At 49.8% G+C, this 20,292-nt stretch overlaps 6 protein-coding genes across 6 annotated transcripts; 1 reads left to right on the top strand and 5 right to left on the bottom strand.

The window, feature by feature from the left end:
- Positions 1–621: 621 nt before the first annotated feature.
- Positions 622–1,065, bottom strand: CDEST_12994 (Putative heterokaryon incompatibility; the record flags this gene model as incomplete). Its single annotated transcript, XM_062929150.1, has 1 exon — positions 622–1,065. The coding sequence occupies one exon, from the start codon at positions 1,063–1,065 to the stop codon at positions 622–624; it is 444 nt and encodes a 147-aa protein (XP_062785201.1).
- A 1,688-nt stretch (positions 1,066–2,753) lies between these two features.
- On the top strand, positions 2,754–5,414 carry CDEST_12993 (Putative heterokaryon incompatibility). The gene is made up of 2 exons (XM_062929149.1): positions 2,754–4,855; positions 4,952–5,414. Exon 1 carries the CDS (start codon positions 2,900–2,902, stop codon positions 4,853–4,855), a length of 1,956 nt encoding a protein of 651 aa, XP_062785200.1. The 5' UTR covers positions 2,754–2,899; the 3' UTR covers positions 4,952–5,414.
- A 273-nt stretch (positions 5,415–5,687) lies between these two features.
- CDEST_12992 (Putative AAA+ ATPase domain, P-loop containing nucleoside triphosphate hydrolase) lies at positions 5,688–8,737 on the bottom strand (the record flags this gene model as incomplete). The annotated part of the gene is made up of 6 exons (XM_062929148.1): positions 5,688–6,325; positions 6,408–7,210; positions 7,264–7,893; positions 7,951–7,975; positions 8,042–8,259; positions 8,319–8,737. The coding sequence occupies 6 exons, from the start codon at positions 8,735–8,737 to the stop codon at positions 5,688–5,690; spliced, it is 2,733 nt and encodes a 910-aa protein (XP_062785199.1).
- Positions 8,738–10,781: 2,044 nt separating this feature from the next.
- CDEST_12991 (Putative alpha/beta hydrolase-1, NACHT nucleoside triphosphatase) lies at positions 10,782–14,509 on the bottom strand (the record flags this gene model as incomplete). The annotated part of the gene is made up of 5 exons (XM_062929147.1): positions 10,782–13,147; positions 13,276–13,816; positions 13,870–14,161; positions 14,219–14,289; positions 14,336–14,509. The coding sequence occupies 5 exons, from the start codon at positions 14,507–14,509 to the stop codon at positions 10,782–10,784; spliced, it is 3,444 nt and encodes a 1,147-aa protein (XP_062785198.1).
- A 692-nt stretch (positions 14,510–15,201) lies between these two features.
- CDEST_12990 (uncharacterized protein) lies at positions 15,202–16,329 on the bottom strand (the record flags this gene model as incomplete). Its single annotated transcript, XM_062929146.1, has 3 exons — positions 15,202–15,624; positions 15,708–16,112; positions 16,282–16,329. The coding sequence occupies 3 exons, from the start codon at positions 16,327–16,329 to the stop codon at positions 15,202–15,204; spliced, it is 876 nt and encodes a 291-aa protein (XP_062785197.1).
- Positions 16,330–17,552: 1,223 nt separating this feature from the next.
- CDEST_12989 (Putative major intrinsic protein) lies at positions 17,553–18,878 on the bottom strand. The gene is made up of 2 exons (XM_062929145.1): positions 18,186–18,878; positions 17,553–18,128 (listed from the first exon to the last, which is right to left on the bottom strand). Exons 1-2 carry the CDS (start codon positions 18,726–18,728, stop codon positions 17,652–17,654), a joined length of 1,020 nt encoding a protein of 339 aa, XP_062785196.1. The 5' UTR covers positions 18,729–18,878; the 3' UTR covers positions 17,553–17,651.
- Between the last annotated feature and the right edge of the window lie 1,414 nt (positions 18,879–20,292).

Here is a 20,292-nt window from a genome sequence, read left to right as displayed (position 1 = left end):
TAAGAGTAGATAGAAATAGACTAAACTATAGCTTATCTTTATAGTAAAGCCTCTTATAAGCTTATTACTACTTCTATTAATACTAAAGCTATTAGATTAAGCCTGCAAAAAGCAGTCTAAAGGTAAGAAAGCTGATAGATAGGTATCTACATTATTTGTAGTAGTATAGTTAACGCTAAGAAAGATAAAAGATCTAGCTAGCTAACTAAAGCTATTTATAAAGCTAGATAATAATGTTAGTACTTAATGCCTCCTTTTTATAAAGGTAAAAAAAGGCTTTAGTAAAAAGGCATATAAGCTAGCAACTGCCTAGTATAAGCTAAAGCTTCTATAAGCCTAAGTAGCTAATACTGCAGTAAGAAAAAGGAAGGCAGTCTAGCTAGATCCTAACACTAAGTTTGCTACTATTTTAGACGTGCAGAAGGCGCAAGTTAAAGCTAGTAAAAAAGAGGATATAACAGCTAAATCTAGCAACTCTAAATACCCTAGTAAAGCTAAAAGCTGTATTATTGTTGCATCTAAATAGGGCCAATAAATAATTACAGTTAATAGGTATGCTAGGAATAACCTTATTTTTAGGGGGGCTAGATGTGGGGGGGGGCCAGATGTAGGTATGTTGACTTAAGTCTTGGGTGCCCATTCGGATCCAAGCCAAATTAGGACATCCTCAGCCTCTTTGTAGATTGTCGCCATCATCACTACTTGTGCACCCTTTTCATCTTTGCAGGCCTGATTGATACAGATGGCGTCGACCCATAGTTCATGTTGTCGGACAAGTTCGGAGTTCCTGAGCACATTCAACGCAGCGGCGTAGTTGGGCGTTATCAAGAGAATCCTGGTGACGGCCGGGTCGTCTCCTGCCGATGCCGAAATCTTCAGCTTCACGCTTGGTTCTTCGCCGTTCCAGGTATACGAAAGCGCGACGTATGGCGGAAGAGGTTCGTCAACCGAGACTTCTCTCAGTTCGCACCCAAGCGGCGCGTCTTTGTTTGCGTCGGAGTAGAGCCTGATCAGACGCGTCGCCCTGGAGTGGGGGAGAGATGTGTACTCATAAGAGGCCTCCATGGTGGTAGTGGTGTTCGGGGGGAGTTTGTTGAATTCGTCTACGAGTCGCAGGGTCCAACGTTAGGAATTGGGTACGGAGCCATCTCTTTGTGTGGAGAAGGAAGATTCCTAGAAAAGGCGACACGACAAAACATGAGCGACAGGGGTGACGCAGGTGGGCTATCACACAGCCTGATCTTGATGCAGCAACCGCTTATATTTGGGCCCTGTTATCTGAGAGGTGGCGCATGGGCGGCGGCATGGTGCCGCCACTCCAGGATCGCATAGGCCAGCCTGCCACCGAATGAATGTCAATCTCACCATGCCAACTCAAACGATGTCTGCTCATGCTGGCTTATCGCCTGGTTGGCTCATATCCGGTGTTTGTCACCGTGTTGATTCCTCGGATAGGGACAGGAGGGTCTCTTTCAGGATTCCCTTGTCAGACCAGCCTTTGCAAGGCTGTCAGGAGAAATCAAGCCTGCAGATTTGTGATAACGCACTGCTAGGTTTTAGTAGTCAAAGTGATATTGCCTCAAGAGGCTCATTGTATCCGTACAGAGGCTGCACGGCCCTTTGTGGCTGGCGTAAAAGTGGCTAGTGACGGAAAAGGCCGTGAGCCAACCAACATCCTTTATGAACGCCTCCAGCAAGACTAATTATGTAGCCGGTCATGACAGATATGAAAATTCAACCAGGCGATTCTGAATAAAAGTGTCCCGTCCCTACGATTTGGTCTGCTACAGATCTTCACACGTTGACCCTGTAATAGGAGGAAGTCAAGGAAGGCAATGCTGAACCATCGCACATGAGGACACATTTATCTGGGCTGTTGTATTGAGAATGTACTCACATAAGAGCAAACAGTCGTAGTTGGCCTGCGCCTCTACAAATCCAGTTTTGCTAAATCTAGATCAACTTTAAACATCAAAGTAGCTAGCTTGGTGCCAATTGCAGTTAATAAATTAAGCTCATTTCAACGCATTCAACACAAAGTTTATATGCACATTCTCTTATGTTATAGATACCGAATTATAGTGAAATCCATCAAGTCAATCTTTAAAATCTGCCGCAGAGGCACCTTTCGGGTGGGAATCGACATGAGAAAACGGCTTGTATTGCCTACGTGTGAGACCGCCCATCCCGGTGCGACTGTATACCCACCAACGAAGTGGGACCGGTCTGGATCCGGCCGGAATAACCTTAAAAATGAATTGGGAGCCAGCGGCGATAGCTCCAGTTTCCGGCGAATTATGCAGAAGTCCAGCGGACGCCAGTTCCTGGCCGCGCGGGTAGTGAGTGGTTCGCGCCCCATACAGTCAGGCGTCGCAAAAGCCGTCTCTACATCCGGAATGAAGAGTTATCAGGATGGTCGAGGTGGCTACGAACAAGACTGCAAGTGGCGCGGAGCTAGTACAAAAGAGAGTCGTCGTTGCATGGGAGCAGCAGCACGTCGGTCAGCTACAGCCTATGAGAAAAGAGACTGTTGTGGCTGAGCAGAAGGACCCTGGCCTGCTTTCTGCAGTCAGCACAACAACTCTTGAGTCCGTTCCCCAGTGTCTGGCCAATGATTTACCCATGTCGACATGAAGTGGGTGTCGGCCTTTGAGAATCGTGTGATCAGTGCAGCGAGCAAGGCAGAATCGTTTATCATCTTGGTAAATCAAAGCAGCGTGCAATCCATTTTGGCAATTCATACAAAACCCCGCAGAACCCTGGCCACGCCAACCCATCGTTTCGCATCCACACTTTCTCCCATCGGTTGTTAATCAGCGTGGTAGCTGTCAGTTCGCCGACCAATCTAGACGTCATCAAGCAATTGGATCAGGCCGAAACAAAACTTCCCAGCCACGAAATGAACTTCAACCAGACTCAGAGTTATCCGTATAGCTCATACTATAGCACACCCGAAGTGACTTCATATCACGCAGCAACCAATATCGGCGGAAATATCCCATACTGGGATCTCAGTCTTCAAAGGGGTGATATTCGACTCATCATTCTAGAGCCGAACGACGATCCAAGAAAGCCGATTCAATGCACCTTGACGCAGGTCTCTTTGGGAGACACCGGCAGATACGTGGCGCTATCATATCGCTGGGGAGATCCCAAGGATGCCATGGTTCGCATTACCATATCAGGGAAGCTCTTTAAGGTGACAAAGACTCTCGCTCATGCTCTTCAAGAGTTGAGACGTCGGAGGTTCTACAAAGTGTGGGTAGACCGGATCTGCATCAACCAAGGCAACCACGAAGAGTTGGCTCATCAAGTGGAACGTATGGGCGACATTTACCGATATGCCTACTGCACCATGGCATGGCTTGGGTACTGCCGGGAACCCGAAGTCGTGATTTTTGAAAGCGCACGATCGCTTGTGGAGTCGTTGGTCGCCTGGGGAGAGGAGAAGCACGAGACAACACCACAACAAAAAGACAAAGATTTTGCCGAAAAGGCAAAGGCGATACCTTTATCCACACTGGAATTGCAACCGCAATGGACGGCGCTATTGACTGTTTTCCAACGAGACTACTGGAGTCGTGCGTGGATTATACAAGAAGTCGCCGTGTCGCCCCAGGTTGAGTTCTTTTGGAATGGTCAGTCAATCTCGATATCGGAGCTGCAAAAAGCGATTGTTACGTGCAAGGCCCTGGCTTCCATCACACCGAAAGCGAAGAATTTGACGTGGCGCAATGAGTTCAAGCACGTCGATTGTCTGATGAGTTTCCGCGGGTTTCGGGAATCGCCTATCCGTCTCGTCGAGGCACTTATTCGATCTAAAAGGGCACTGTGTTCCAATCCTGAAGACCGGCTGTACGCCTTGAAACATCTGGCCGCCGACGGGAGAGACACTGTACCGTTCCCAAACTACGGAGAGTCCCTCGATGTGTTGAACCAAAAGACTGCTTGCCGGCTCATCGAGATGTACCTCGACGGCGACATGGTCGTCTTTCCGTGCCACTTCTCGGACACCTGGGTGCCACAATGGCACAATCCAAAGACTTGGAATGACGAGAGAATCAACAAGTACCTGACAGGACAGAGCAATTTCGTGGCAGAACGCTCCAAATGCGAGTCCGGATCGAGCACAATAGTGAAAAGATGGAAAGCTACGAAGGGTTCCCGAATAGGCTGTACCCTTCTCCACCACAACGCATGGCTCGAGGTGTACGTCAAGAGAATCGGCCGCATCACTCAATGCTCAACAACCGCCGCAGAGGCCAACAGTGACGGACCTGGCGAGTTGGTTCCAGTGAGCACGTATGGCGCCCACAAATCCAAACGTCTCATTGCGCTTTGCTGGCTTCTGTACGACCTGCTTCCGAACAACAAGTACCCAAAGGCAAAGGCTGTCAAGGTTGAAGATATCCACTTTCTTCTGACCAAGTCTGTACGAAAGTCAGTGCGCAAATCGGTGCCAAAGTTTTACAACTGGCTCTTTTGTCTGCAGAATCTCCAGTTCAAGATTGACGGTGTTCCCCTTGCCAACTGGTTTTGCGCAGACTCGGTTAAGTCCAAGACATACGCCAGGGTTGACAGTGTGAAGAAAGCGAGGCGCTGTTACTCTTCAGTCCAGATGGGGATGCGGCTGTTTACCACCGACAACGACAACCTAGGTTGGGCAACTAGCTCGTGTCAACCAGGAGATGAGCTGTTTCTGATGCATGGCTGCAGTGTTCCTGTGGTGCTGAGGAAAAGATCGGGGAAAGGACGGTACCAGTTGATTGGTGACAGCATCGTGCACGGGTTGATGGAGGGACAAGGGGTCACTGATGCTCCATCCTCCAGCTGGCAAACATTGTTTTTGATATGAGGTAAGCTCGATAGAAATCGTTTCTTTGGAAGATTAACTGTAAAACAGTCGTGGAGCGTGATAAGAGGGGTAGCTAAAGTTTATTTATTTTTGCAGAGTCATACAAGCCAATAAACAGATCCATAGCAAAGCGAAAACTAGATGTCGACTTCGTCAACCACATCAACGACAGCCATCAAGGGCCTCTGTTTCACTGGAAGCAGGTACCAGTGCTTTGAGAACTCAAGAGCAACCCGTATGCTCGCTTAAACCGCTTCTAAGACGTGGCTGAACCTGGGGGAGTATACGAGTGACCGCCATTATAGTCCTCTGTTGTTATTGTGCTGGTTTCTGCCGGTAATAATTGATGGACGACAGCGTTTCGGTTGAGGCTGCTCATGTAAGCAACCGCTGCCGAGTGAAAATATTGACATACGCCTGATCTGTCTCTGGCTTGGAAAATGAGTTCATTGCCAGGAAACGAAGGGTTTGGTGGAGATGCGGGCGACGCACATGCTGATACATGAATGCCAGCGGTCTTCACATAGATGACTTCTCGCATGGCATCAAACGCTGCTAGACTACGAGAAGCGTCGATAGACCAAATCTTTTCTCCCTTAGGAATCACTTGACGGTTTGAAACGTTTGACGACCCTGGGAGACTAACAGTATACAAGAGCCGCAGAGTCTCTTGTAACATTCTTGTGTTAGACGGAAATACAACCAATGCGGTATGATCTATTCCTAATCATTCAGCTCCAATCCTCTCTTCTTCTTCAAGTATCTTTCAAATTGCCTAACCTTTGCTCCAAAATTGGCGTTCTTGCTGGCAAATCAAAACATCATGAAACAATTACTCATCCATGGATGTGCATGATTCGCCAGTCTCGAGTCCCTTCTTCAGCAACGCCTCTACGATTTCTTTATCCACATGCATGTGATAGGGCAACTCTCTCGCCAGCAGCAGCGGCGTGGAGCCAAACTTGGAAGTCAGCGCTGCATCAGCACCCCAATCAAGAAGTAGCTTCACGGCATCTGAGCAGTTGTTCTCGACTGCTTCCATTAGGGGTGTCCAAAGATCCCATGTCTTCGCGTCAACCTCACTGCCAGCATCATACAGCAAGCGGAGACACTCAATGGAGCCATTACGTGCAGCGCGGTAGAATGGCGTTGAGCCCGAGAAGCTCTGCACAGAGGGCGATGCACCATGCTCCAGCAGGAAGGCTACCATCTCGTCACAGCCTTTCTCCGCTGCAATATGCAACGGGGAGAGTCCTTTGTTGTCTTCCGGAGCGTCTATATCTGCTCCCATATTTAGAAACCGTTGTACGAGAGCAATGTTGTTGGCGCTTGCAGCAACGAATAGACAGGTGTTGCCGTCGGGGAAACACTGGTTGACGTCTTCAAGATACGGGAGGAGCTTATCAACCAAGGCATCCAGCCCCTCAGCGATAGAGTATGACAGCGGCGAAGAACTGTAGAACTCGAACTCTAAAAACTGACTTAGAATTTATTTGAATCATAATATTCAGGTGAACGAAGAATTATTGGCGAACGGAACGGATTTACTCACCTGGATGGTCACGATCAAGGTAGCGTTTAAACCGCTCCCTTTCCAGGCCACTAGATAATTTCAAAATTGATCTCCACGTATTAAACCTTGCTGGATCATTATGGCAGTCTGTAAACCAGAGAAGGAGATGCTTCAACTGATCGATGCACTTTGCCTCCGACGACATTCCACTCAGTCGAAGATGCTTTGACCAGTAGTTAGCAGCGTACTCAAGGAACGAGTAACGCTCTTTTAGACTCTGGACTGAAAAGTCTGTAGCCTCGCAATCGATGCTGAAGTCGGTGAATGAGAGATACTGAAGACACGCTCTAGCTGCAAAGGCGTGCGATTCTTTTTCAGTAGAGTGAAACATCTTCGCAGATGTGTTGAGGATGGCAGAGCCCGTGAGGAAGTTCTTGACCGTTAGATGGCGGAGTTGCACTGTCGCATCTTCCGTCACTTGATGTTGTTGTGTCGCAGACACGAGGCTTTCGTGATCTATGACGTGAGTGATGAGCTGACTGATTGGTGCAAGGATATCGTGAGGTTGACAAATACCACTCATGTCGAGCCGGGTATCTTGGGGCTGGATTGATACGACCTCAGCCAGTTGTTTCCTGGTGAGCGGTACAGCGCTGACAGCAAGCCATTGAAGGGCGTGTGTGACTTCTGCCGTTCGTTGCGGGTTCATCCCCACGATGAGCGCCAGGATACGCTCGTACGTCTCATCAAGAGTGTTGGGGAGGTGTTTCAAAGCATCAAGTTTGTCCCGATCGTTTCTTCGGTCAGACACAAATCTGATGTGTAGCTCTGCTTGAAGAATTCTAGGTAGTGAAAGATATTAGAATGCGAAGAATATAATGGGCTAAAGACTTACGTCACTGCAGTCTCCGATATGCGAGACTCGATCTCTGCAAGAAGGTCATTGCTGCCCAGCCATAAATTCCTCGCAGCAAGGCTCCTTTGAAGTTCAGCAAACACAAATGCCCTCAAGTCCGCTGCAAGTTGATTGTTGTACTCCGACTCAAGATCGCAGACATAGGAGTCAGATTGTTCCACGATGTTACTTCGAACAGTTGAATCTTCCCTGCTGGTGATGAGTATCTTTCGTTTTCCTTTGATTGGCTGGGGTGATGTGTTGGACATTCTGGCCGGTCGATGAAGGAGCTGGTTTAGAATTTCCACAAACGACTTCTTCTCCTCGCTTCTGTAATCTCCAATCTCATCAATGCCGTCAACGACGATGAATACTCGACTGCTCTCGCATATAAACGATTCGACGAGAGAAATGTATTCTTGTCGTCGAAGGGGATGACCATCTTTCTTGTCAAACTTTTGCATTGCGATTGTGAGGCATCGAGCAGACTGAGAAGCGAACTGTGCCGCAGCGGACCTCAAAAATTGATCAGAGGTTGCTCCATCTTGACCGGTGAAGCTACAGAAGAAATGAACAGTCATCTGATCCGGTGCTTTGAATGTTGTTTGAAGATGTTCTATCATCGCAGCACTGTCATGCTGTTAGCCACTTGGCAGTTTGTTCTCGCTCGTCCTCTTTCCCACTCACCATAAAAAAGATTTGCCGGCTCCAGCTGAAGATTGTCCAAGTTAGTACTCAGATTTTAGATAAAGAGACGGGTCTCTTTTGGTGTTCTTACGGAGCCCCGTGACCCATAACACGTTCGGTTCATCGTCTTTCATCCAGTCACAGAATGGTTCGAACTCGTGGAGCCATAAGCCGGTCCCTTCGTGTCGACGGCAGAGAATATCCTGCAAGACATCATCTGCCCTCATGTGCTGCGAAGGATACAGCCACGAAAGGATTTCGCGCCGCCGGTCTTGGATTGTCCGATCTTCTATTCGACTAATGGCTTGTCTGAGACAGAATAGGTCAATACCAATACACAACACGGATGCGATACTCCGAACACGTACGAACTATCAATCTGCAACCCAAGTGTGATGGCCTCTGTGTATCTAGCAAGGTCTTTTAAAGCCTTCTCGACGTCATTGCTCTGGAAGGGCCACTGCAGCGCCCGAACACCGAATCGGCGCATTGCTTTGCGGGACCTGCTGGGTTGTAGCTTTTCGTCGAGCTCTTCAAGCCTTATCTTTGCATTCTCAAAGATGCCGTTCAGAATGTGAGAAGTGCTGAGTGTAGCGCCGTGAGGGCCAGCAAGTCTGTCCTGCACGCCATTGGCAAGCTTGTTAAACGCTGTTGTCTCCCGAATGACTCGCTCTATGTCCTTTTTCGCGTCCTTGACGTCCTTGGAATATTGGAAGCAGATTGTCGCAATCTTTGCAGACAGATCTACTACAGCGATAACGTTGGCTGCAATCCCAAGTCCCTCCATGTCGACTGTTGCCAGAGAGTGTGCAGTCTTAAGCCGGTGTGGTGCGGGGTCAGAACAGCATGAGAACGGAACAGCGATGGTCAAGTAGGGGGTCGTTGCGGTGTATTGATGAATATATGCAATGACGTGCTGTGGAGATAACCATTCTCTCGATAGTGAGCAGAATACCCCTTGTACTGGCATATCTCTCGCATATTCAACCACCCTTGTGTGCATGAGTGTGATGTCGGATTGGTCATTGCCTGGTCAGTCCCAGTCTGTCCGCTTGCACCGCATTCCAATTGAAAGCTAGTGGATGCGAAGACGAATCAGAGAGTTATTAAACATTGGCGGTTTGTTGTCAGCCAATAGCAATCGCTGAATACGTTTACACTGCTCTACTTATGACCACCCTCTCCCTGTCCTATCGCTGATCAGGCTTCCTTCGCGCTTAGCTCACATACCCAAGATTTTGACAACCGAGCTATGATGTTTTCAATGGCCTATTTTGTACCAAAGGTATGCTCGCTTACTGTTCCTGTTGCTGCGCCGGCAGCTGCCGCATAGTAACGTCTTTCGGAAACCCAAAACTAGAACCTGGGCGTGCGACCTGGAGCAAGAGGGCCGAGTTGATATTGGAGGACCCTACGAGCGCGGTCGACGTACTTCTTGAAAGCGACCGCGGTGGGAGGTTCGTAAGCTATGGAACCGTGCAGGAACGGATGAGTCTAGACGAATGAAGTGGTTGCCACAGAGCGAAAGCTGTAGTAGGAGACAACGAGAGACGATATCGCTGCATTGGATGGCGTGACGGAGGCTCGGGTACCTTCTGGCTGCTCGATGAGCCCAGTTTGCCTCCGCATCCGCCGCGGATGCGTGCATTCGCCGCATTTTCGAACCGAGTAGACTTCTGTTTGTTGGGGACTCTCCCGGGGTTGGCTGGGAACGCAGTGTATTGTTCCGATCTCAGGACACCTCAAGTCCGGGGTTCGGCGCTATACTGCAAAAGACAGGGCATTTGACGGCAAACGATTGTTGAGAAGGATGGTGTTGGAGAAAACGCTGACGGTGGTAAAGGAAGCTGTTAGCACAACAGAGGTGCAAGGTGCAAGGTGAGAAGTACGAGGTGAAAGATGGTAGGTTGAGGATGAGCTTAAGATATGGAGTTGAGGCCGAGGTGGGAAATACGGATAGAACAAAACGTGGCTCTCCAGACAATCCACCCAACACTCTAAGCTGGAATCGGCAGATTATGTCATACTGTGAGACCCAAATGAACCTTAAAACAACAACCTGGCAATATAGGGTAGTGTTGCAGGTTGCGTGGAACAGAAAGCAAAGACGGCCTCTGGTAACTGAGAATAAAAATTAGAGAACCTTTGTTTCTCCCGCCAATGGCGCCGTGCCCCTCCTCAGATAACTAGATCTGGGTTTTGCCTCAGCAAAGACTCCCTAAATCACATGGGCCGCAAGCATCGCAGTTCAGCAGGTTTAAGCGTCGTAGGTTTCCCGTTCCCATTGAGTCTTGGGCTGCCAAAGACGATTAGATCTCACAGTAAGAGCAAAAAAGGGCGCCAGAGTGCAAAAGGGCCTGTCAAAAGTTCCTACCAAAAGTGCCAAGGCCTCTGGGATCCATACTTCTATTGCCGAGCCAATACTTTCACGACAAGTAGAACTGCCCCCCTTTTTCCAATCAGAGCCCTTGTCCTTCTTCGAGCCAAGAGGCAAGGCTTCGACCCGACGGCATCTACCTTTACCTTGCGACCCGAATACATTCACGATGCTTCACGACCGGGCCGGCCGAAGAAGGTAACAGAGGCCGCCGTCAAATTTGGAGTGCTCCCTTCACGAAAATCAATTCTCTTGCCGCGGCCAACATATCTGCAAGCCATCTTCCTTTATGTTTCATTCATGATCCATGAAACTATGCTTCTAACAGGCCCTCAATTGGTTTTTTGAATTTCGATAAGCCCTTCACTATTGCCTCTTCACTACAGTAACCGGCGTCCTGGGTTTGAAAAGCCCATCATCCCGGTCCTCGAACTGCCGGTAGATTACAACTTGCTCAAATAGCTAGCTCTACCGAACCGGATTGTGCGAGCTCTTCTCTTCGTCGGTCGAGAAGTGTTTTCAACACTCTCATCCCACACATACTGTTTGATTCTGCAGCACACGCTATCTTCTCAGTAACTTTGAACTGGTGTCCTCGTCGGTTGAGAAGTAGCGCTATCAGTTCGTTGCCTTTACGACGATTTTTTGTTGCAGCCATCAATACCTGCTCAGTGATAATGATCTGGTCTCCTCGTCGGTCGAGAAGTAGGTCTATTAGACCTCTAGGATTCTTGAAGTTTCCTGCCGCAGCTATCACTACCTGCTCAGTGATAATGATCTGGTCTCCTCGTCGGTCGAAAAGTACTTCCATTAGACCTCTAGGATCCTCGCGATTTCTAGCCGCAGCTATCACCACCTTCTCAGTGATAGTGATTTGGTCTCCTCGTTGGTGGAGAAGTAGGTCCATTAGACCTCTAGGATTCTTGAAGTTTCCTGCTGCAGCTATCACCAACTGTTCGGTGATAGTGATCTGGTCTCCCTGTCGGTCGAGAAGTAATTCCATTAGTCCTTTAGGATCTGTGAAACTTCTTGCTGTAGCTACTATCAGCTTCTCAGTGATGGAGATCTGGTCTCCTTGTCTGTCGAGAAACAGTACCAACACTTGCTTGGCATTTACAGAGTTTTCGGTTGCAGCCTTCATTTCTTCTTCAGACACCCTTGCTCCAAAACCCATCAACAGAGAGATGGTCTCTACATGCCCTGTTTTCGCAGCGTATTCGAGTGGCGTCATGCCGTTGTCGTCAGTCGAATTTATCAAACGCAAAATCCCTGGTGCATTATTGTTTTGATTATCTCGGCGACAGACATGTTCCACCAGAGGAGAAACCCCGCAATATGCAGCGATATGCAAAAGGGAGGAAGTTTTTAAGACCATTCTCCAGTAATAACGATTTTGGTATGATTTCAGCCAGAACGCCCAACACTTGGACCTTGGGGCAAAGAACTCGGCTTGCGAGGCCTTAACCTCAAATTTTGACTTGGCCATACGCGCATGATTGGCCCATTCCTTAATTGCATAGTCCAAGAAGCGGATGCGTGGCTGCTTGTTATGGAAGTCCTCAATGAGGAGGTCCACGCAGCGATAGGCAAGGTTCGCGTGAGCCTCGAGATCATTGAAAAAACGTGCCTCAGCCAGAAAGTCCTTGACAGACTGATGTAACAAGAGCACCTTTTCATTTTGAACGACAACCATGAGACGACAAGACGCGATTTGTTCGCGTGTGAACTGAGCCCGGGTTTCCTCGTCCTTCTCGTCGAGGTGCAGTTGGCAAGCATCCGAGAGCTCTAGCACGCTCAGCGGCCGCACACACATAGCAACGAAGCTCAGAACACGATGAATGTTGTTGGCTCCGTTTCCGTTGACAGCTGTTTCGAGGAGCTTCTCGTAGAGCGAATGAAGTCCTTTGGGCATGTTCCGTAACGTCTTGACAGCGTCTTTCGAAGGGATACCCTCAAGCTCTTTGCAGGCCAAGCCGACCCAGAGGAAAGTGCCCTCGGCTTTTTCCCTGAGGAGATCGCTGACTTTTTTTCGAATTGTGTCTGTATAGCGTTTCATTTCCGCTAAGTTTGCTGTTTTTTCCTTGATGCAACGGTCGACATCTTTCTTTGCCTCAGGGTAGGAAGCCAAGTCCTTGTTCAAGAAGTTGTCCAAATGTTCTCGAATCTCGTCATAGGACCGACTGGTGACCAGTATGTGAAGGTTAGGCGGTGCATTCCGACCTCGGAAGGTTTCTTTGAGCTGTTGCAATAGAGTGGTCTGTGATTTCGGGTCGCATTCGTCTACAGCGTCGATGATGCAATACTTTCGGCCAGTGTTTTTGTCCGCCGCCACTTCTAGTAATTTTCCCCAGAGGGCGTCAAACGAGTTGAACAACCCCGCTCCACGTTCATTGTACTTTGGCAGGAGGTAGTCGAGAAGCTGTGGGTGCTGTTGAAGGAGCTGAAGTAGAAGCCCCCTGATGACAGACGTGGCTGTGTTCCGCTTGTCGAACGTGGAGTCGCAGAAGAAGTATGCCAGCGTTTTCCCTTCCATAGCAGAAAAGATTTCTGATAACTCCTCAGTGAGGAAGATGGCCATCGTGGACTTTCCCGTGCCTGGGTTCCCATGGAGCCACAGGACTTGACTCGCTTGACCCTCCGAGTGGGTTGTCTGGCCAGGATCAAGCCAGGTAGTGAGCTCTTCGGCACCCATGATCCACTTGCAGGTGCCGCGAGCGCGGTCTCCTTTCTTACGCTTCAAAGCCTTCTTGTCTTCGAGCGGGTCGGTCACGAAGAGGTCACGCAGACAGGCCCTGGCTTCGGGTCGCTGCCTCAGCGCGTCTTGGTATTTTGTCAGCAATATCCGACGATGAAAGGTCATGGTGAAGCTTACAAGCACTATCGGTGATAGTGTTTTTCGCTATTTGTGCGTTAGACGAATGCAAACAGCAGAAGCCAAGAACACTCACGATCGTGCCGTCGTCTAATGACGTTGTTGGCATTGTCGCACATCTCGTGGATCACCTCTGAGACTTGCTTGAATCCGCCGTCGTCTGGACCACGGTATTTGTTGATCGTCAGGTGATCGGCCTCGAGGCCCTGCCTATCGAGGCCTGGGATGCAAGCGGATGCCTCGTCCACAATCTGAAGATGTGAGAAGGGATTCTTGACGTTAACTGGATCTCGCATAATTACCATTCCTTTTCTCGGGGGGAGTCCTAGCCGCCGCCCATAGTCCGTCTCGAAGAGTTCAAAAAAACAGGAGACGGGCATCGACAGCATATTACGTAGCCGGCAGAAGCGATGTAATCTGTCCCGCAGCTCGGGTCCGTCATATTCGAGTTCTCTCGTCACCCCGCGGTGTGACCCAGCTGGCGCCATCAACTGAGCAAGGAAGTCGAGGAAGGGTTGCCACTTTGTGCCCCGAAAAGGCGTGCCTAGAAAAACCACGCCAGCAGTCGCCCCGAGCACGCCCTTGTACTTATCCTCAACACTAGCGTGCAAAAGAGCCTCAAAGTCAGAGATTAGCTGCATGTATAGCAGAGGCAATCATGACAACTCACTTGGACGATGACATTTCCACCTAGGCTATGGCCAACAAAGACAATTGGACGCGTAGGAGCATCGCGACGGAATGAGTGAACGTTCTGTACGAGCTGTTCGCCGCAGAGCTGGAGGCGCGTTTTCGGTGCGTCGGCGTGCCACCTCGATTCGTAATTGTACACCATGATTCTCGACTTGGGCACCCTCGCGGGCAGCATGTCGTGGTCTCGAAGCCAGTTGACACGCTTTTCGCCGTCTTTCCACGTCCAGGACCAGTCGACATTTGAACCAAGGCCATGTACGGCAATTATGCTGCCTTGATTAGACCAACGTTCCCGAAGAACCATGACAAACGATGACAGCACTTACTCAACCTCAGCATCGTCATTTGTGTCGGTCGGGCTGGGGAATAGAACTTCCAGAGGAGGTCGTGCATGGTTCTGTACGGTGTCAGCATGTTGCTGAGACATTATCGAGGTAACAGACCTCTCTCGTCTTTGGCGTCTTTGGTGGCGAGTCTTCAACAGAGCTCTCCTGCACTGCATGTGATCGTGGTCGCGAGACTGGCGATTGTTTGGTTTTCGCCGACAACCACAGGTACGTGATGACACCAGCGACGCCGGCTATGAGGAGAACCAACCAGGATCGCACTCCGTCCATCTTTCAGTCACTGCAGTCTGCAGCTATTGTGGCTGGTGGATCTTGTGGTAGTAGAGTTGGTTACTGCACCAGGCGATGGAAATAAACCTTGAAACCGTAGGTAGAGCGTCAAATGGGTTAATTCGACAAAACCTGTAACGAGGAGAACGGTTGAACGGGTGAATTTGGGAAGAGGAAAAGGGAGATGGGCACGGAAACGAGGGAGACTGCTTCCAATAGGTGGAAATATCCGTCTGTACGTGCCGTCTCCTGTCTCTTCCATCGACTCTATTTGAACTCTGCGCAGAGTACGAATGCACTTCAACGTGTCTCCTCTGGGCCTCCCTTTACCAATCACAACACTGCCGACGCCCTCATGCATGCGCCACTAGCCCAGAAACCACTCATGTTCTATGCACTGCCGCCAAGTTGCTCTGGGTTGGCTGCCTGACCGGCGAGTGACGGAATGCGAGAAATACGATGCAGTAAGATGGAAAAGGTGGTTGGCTGATTCTTCTGCAACCCAGTCGATATAAACAAAGCAATTTGAGATAGGTTTGAAGCAGCTCACAACTGGAGAAGGCTGAGTGGCAGGTAACTGCCTTAATGCTGAGCCTAAAATAGATGCCCATTACATCTCACTTGATTCTGTTCTGATGAGAGCCAGTCCGGTCGCGGAATGCCACTGCGGCAACCTAGTTCGATCTGAAAATTCAACAGAATGATAGGAGAATGAGACCTGTGGTGCCGACAGGCTCCACGATGGAGAATACGGTGAAGCCGTATGATGCCGACTGGAAGGCATCGTTCTCAGCAAGAGCCGTAGTAGCCAAGCCCACTTGCATGGCCGTCAGCACGATCGCTATGTACACGGTCGCCGAGGCTAGCCATGCGAAGTGGTCATGGAAGAAGTCTCCGTATCGATTCCAGTGCGGCATATGGCTACGGAGGGCGAGACCAGACTCCAAGTACTGCAGTCTGTTGAGCCGGCTTAGACGTATTTCTCCGTAAATGAAACGTCTGTCGATGTCTTTATAGATATGCTCAGTACCGAGTTGCGAAACAAACAGTCTCCAGTCCGACCACTCAACAGCCTCCGGTATCAGATGCTTCTCCTTCGCAATAATAAAGTCGCTCTGGTGGCAGATCAGCCCAGCGCACACTTCCAGAGCATGCGGTGGCGGCAGAGGGCATCCGTAGAGCGGGAACAGCCACAGACTCCGCGGCAAGACAGGTGGTCGCTCCAAAAAGTAGGCTCGAGCAGCAACGGTGGCAAGGGCTTGACATGGATGCGGCCACTCGTCCAGACCAGATGGAGGTCCATCTGCTCCGCGACGACGATCTCCCGGCCGAGCAGCCGCTGGTAGTGTAACGGGCGGGGCGGTATGGGCCGGCCCGCCATCCATAGCCGTGCGCTAAGCTTCGCCAGCCCGCCTTGCCCCAGCTCTGCTTCGAGGTGTGCCAAGTCATCCGGTCTCGGCGGAGAGAGGTCGGCGCCATCGGGTCCGGTCCGGTACAAAGCGGGGAGAAGTGACTGGAGCTGCTTGGGCGTTGACGCATCTTTGAGTAGTCGCGTTTGGAAGGGGACGGGCTGGGTATTGAGCAATTGGTTCGGCTCGTGCGGCTGACATGGGGACGACGAGTGATACTTGGGGCCTTTGCTGCTTTATGCGAATCATATCCAAGCTGACTGCCCGGAATTCGAGTGCATAGTTGTGGGCAGGTTCTTGGGATTGCGAGGTCAATCCTGCTGGCTAATAAGAACTTTCCAAGTTTGATCAGGGTATACGTACTAGAGACGTGTGAGAGCGGAACGTGTTGTTGGCCGGATGCCTTTGCATTCTGGTAGGGGTTGCCATCAAATCCAGTCACGCAAGGTTGATGCGCGTCCGTCGGGTTCTCGGCGGTAACTTGTTGTACATGATTGGGGAACGGCCGTGCCAAGGCAACCTCCTGTTGACTGCAGGTCTATATGTGGAACATGAGCTCAGTCCCAAGTAGCGGGGCACTGGCAGTTCGTCAAAAGGCCTGGGTTCCGTCCTGTCCTGTTACGTGTTTAGCTAGCTGTTCACATGCATCTATGTGTGTCTTGAGTGGGTGATGTTGCAAAAGCCAACTACGCGGCACAATCTGGGACTGGCGCCTATGATGTTGGCCACGGCCCATGATGACCATACTCAAGGAAAATTGAAATGAGATTGGAAGCACTTCTGAGAATGCATGAGGTGTATCATACAATATGGTGTAACTCTGACAGCGGACAACTGTGTGCTACCTCCGCCAGTGACATGATGACCCGCGCCTTCCCCAGTACCATAATATTTCCTGGTCGTGTACGTGTTCGATATCTGCGTTTGGGTGGCCTGACATGGTGAGAGACACCCATCCCATACACGCGAGGGGCCCGTTGCTGTTATGCTAGATCTCACCTGGTCCTGCAAACACTCGATGGTATCTTCGGTGAGCCTTTATTTACTCGTCAGTTGGTGAACTCCAGTGACGAGAAATCAGGGACGTGAGAGATGTATGGAGAGGGGTAAGCTTGAGAAGTGTGGACGGATTTGAACAAAGAGGAAGTCGGCATCTGAAGTCCTCCCTCCCTCTTATCTCCCCCATATTTCGTGGACAGTCGGTCACTCTAACCCCTAAAACCATTGCGTCTCTCCGTCGTCCCAAATACTTCCAATTCGTCAAATCGACTCAATAACCATCCCCCAACCCTCAACATCAACCCCTTCACGCTACGTTGCAGCCATCGCAGTCAACGTTTACGGTAGGCACACACTCTATCTTCTGGGAGACTAAAGAGGTCGAACCCTTCCTGACTTGAGATAGTTCTGCGAGGTAAGTTGCTAGGTGGTTCTTTTTGCAATTTGCAAGAAAACATTGTAGGCGGAGTGCCGTCCATTGCACAAGAGCGCTGGAAAAGGAGTATGCAACCCCTACAACCTACAAACCTAAACAGGCTATCTTCAAGATCCAGAGAGTCTCACTGGATCCTGACTGAAATGCCATGCAAATGTGAACCAAACTCACGTTCTATAGACTAAATGCGAACTTGATACCCTCAACAATTCACTTCCAATTAAAACTGACAAACCCAACCGTAAAAGTCGTAACGCTTGGTGCTATATAACATGTAAAAGACATATCTACAGTAGAGCTAACAATGAGGGGCATGTCCATTCTCTAGGTTAGGAGAGTGGTTATACGTGTCCTTCGAACTGCTAGAAGCAGCTTTGTCATCGACAGGATGACTAGATTCAGTGGAATCATGAGTAGCAGATCTTTCTTTCCTGTTTTGGTGATTGAACTTTTCGCCGAGAGCCTTCTTTGGGTCGGCGACATTGTTGACCGTCTCGTACTCCAGAGCTTTGATGAACATGTAGAATACGCTTGCCAGCAAGGCCCCAAGAACAGGACCGACCCAGTATATCCAGTGGTATGAGCTGAAGGATTGGGTTACTACCGCGGGACCGAATGAACGGGCTGGGTTTACACTGCCGCCAGTGTAGAAGATGCCCATGAGCTCGGCGATGAAAAGAGACAGACCAATGCCGATAGGCGCGATGAAGGTTCCCTCGTGCTTCTCGGTGGCCAGCATGAAGATCGTAAAAACGAGTTGGGCGGTCAAAAACATCTATGTAAACGCGTTAGATGTTGATCGTTGACGTCGTTGAGCAGTCAATGCACGCACCTCAATGAACAGTCCTTGAACCACCGTCGTGCCGCCACCTAGCTCCGTCTTGACAGCCAGAACATTTGGCATCATTGCGGAAACAACGCCAGACGCTGCTATGCCGCCCAAGATCTGCGAGACGATGATCAAGATGCCTCGCGAATAGCCTGTGGCGCCAACGACCATCATGCCGAGGGTGACTGCTGGATTGAACAAACCTCCGCTGATGCGGAAGAAGACCCATGCGTTGACGGCCAGGGACATTCCAAAGACCAGAGCAATATACATGATCTTGCTAGGGTTGGCACTCAAGTCCGTGGCGTTGGCGCCCTCAGGCGGTGCCGTGTTGACAACGTTTGTTCCGCCCAGCGCGAAAAGCAAAAACATGAAGGTGCCGACGAATTCGCCTACACATGCCACGATGTGACCTTTGACCGGGGCTGGAAGAAAGTCGAGGTAGGTCAAGCGCCGGACCACATGTTTCTCATGCCAATGCGGCCGTTGCAGTCTGCGAGACTTCCACGGGACACGAAACCCTCGCGTAGGACGATCGACGTTCATCTTCAGGAGACGAAAGGCGCCTGCTGGTTTGTGTTCGGTACAGAAACTTGGAGCGATGAATTTAAACAGCGGACAGAGTTATTGCTCAATATAGCAGTTGCGAAACGCTGGAATTAGAAAAGTGGCGAAGGTGTGCGTCCGAATCACGACGTTATTTGAAGTGAGAGATCACCTTCACTTATACGATTTTGCGCGAATTCGTGGTCCTGATATTCCTCCGAAGTCCTCCGTCAGTGACGCGCATTGCTACAAAAGAGGCTGGCATCGTGGGAATATCACGCTTAATTAGTGTCGGCGCGCATGTTCAGCGGCCCATGACGCAGTCTTCTCGGGGCTTTCACATTGTCTAGCTTGAGCTAACTGTTCGTTCAGAGGAGGATGGAGGGACTAATTCAAGTCTTGCGCCCGCCATAGGTCAAAAACATTTTCTGACTATGCTAATTAGGTAAAGCTTGACGCCATGTAGTTCCCTAGCTTAGTATCATAGCTTAGAAAAGAATCACGCGATGAACAGTCTTGACATGGACCCGTCTCAAGAGGTCAAGGCGCTAAAGAGAAATGACGTTTTTCCAAGATAGATTCCCTGTTAGAACTACAGCAGAAGTAAGACACTGTTCATTTTGATAGGGAGGACGAAGAGGATACTGAGGTTATCAAGCAAGAGAGGAAGTTTGATGGGCAGGTAGCCGAAATTTATGTAAACCCTGGGCCAACATACTGTTCGATTACTTTGTATGCCGTTTTGAATACAACGGCTTCGAGGCCTTGGGAAATGAAGTTTGAGTCTCTGCCGTATTTGTATTTTTGTATTGACAGATGAGGACTTATCTGTAGCGTTTTGTCGCTCTAGAATAAGCTTTTCAACGTCGTTTTATTCATAACCACATTCATTCACGGGATCAAATGACACAAAGAAATTGAGTGCGAGATTAAGTAGCTTGCCATGGCTGCTGATAATATAATTCGCACTGAGAAGACCGGATGAGTCTGCGGCATTGACAGTTGTTTGCCGTCTTCAGCCGAAGCCGTCAACGGCTTCAACGCTCAGAAACGTGCATCATCCACCCAGGCGCCAGACGAGTCACTCAGTGCTCGCTTGGTTGACCGCCATAGTCATATCTGATTGCATCGCTGCGGCATGACTTCCGCGTTATGGGCCCGAGGTTGCCAGGGTTAAGTCTAGAGTGATAAAATGTCGCTTTTCAATATGAATGATATACCGCATATTGCCGTCATGCGTGTGTGACCATATCACATAAGATCAACCACCGTCAAGGCTATTCCAAGTACTCGTATGTGTATTAGAAGTCTGGGTTGAATCGAAATGCGGTCTTACAAAGCCGCGAGAGCACATCGTGACCCTTCCAAGTAAGCACCTGAGTTGGTTCAGTGATCGGAGGTAGGACGAATCGAATGGAGTAAATGCCCCAATGGCTGAGACATGGAGGACCGGGGAGACAGAATGACAGATTAGGAGTGAATCCAGACGGAACGCAACGGAAGGACGGATGTAAACCAACCAAAGTTGTTTACGCCCACGTGCTGGGCCAAGGACACAACAGGG

Source organism: Colletotrichum destructivum, chromosome 8 (assembly GCF_034447905.1).
Source record: "Colletotrichum destructivum chromosome 8, complete sequence".
Classification (NCBI taxonomy): Eukaryota; Fungi; Ascomycota; class Sordariomycetes; order Glomerellales; family Glomerellaceae; genus Colletotrichum; species Colletotrichum destructivum.
The sequence above is the reverse complement of the archived record's forward strand: the minus strand, read 5'-3'. Positions and strand labels throughout refer to the sequence as shown.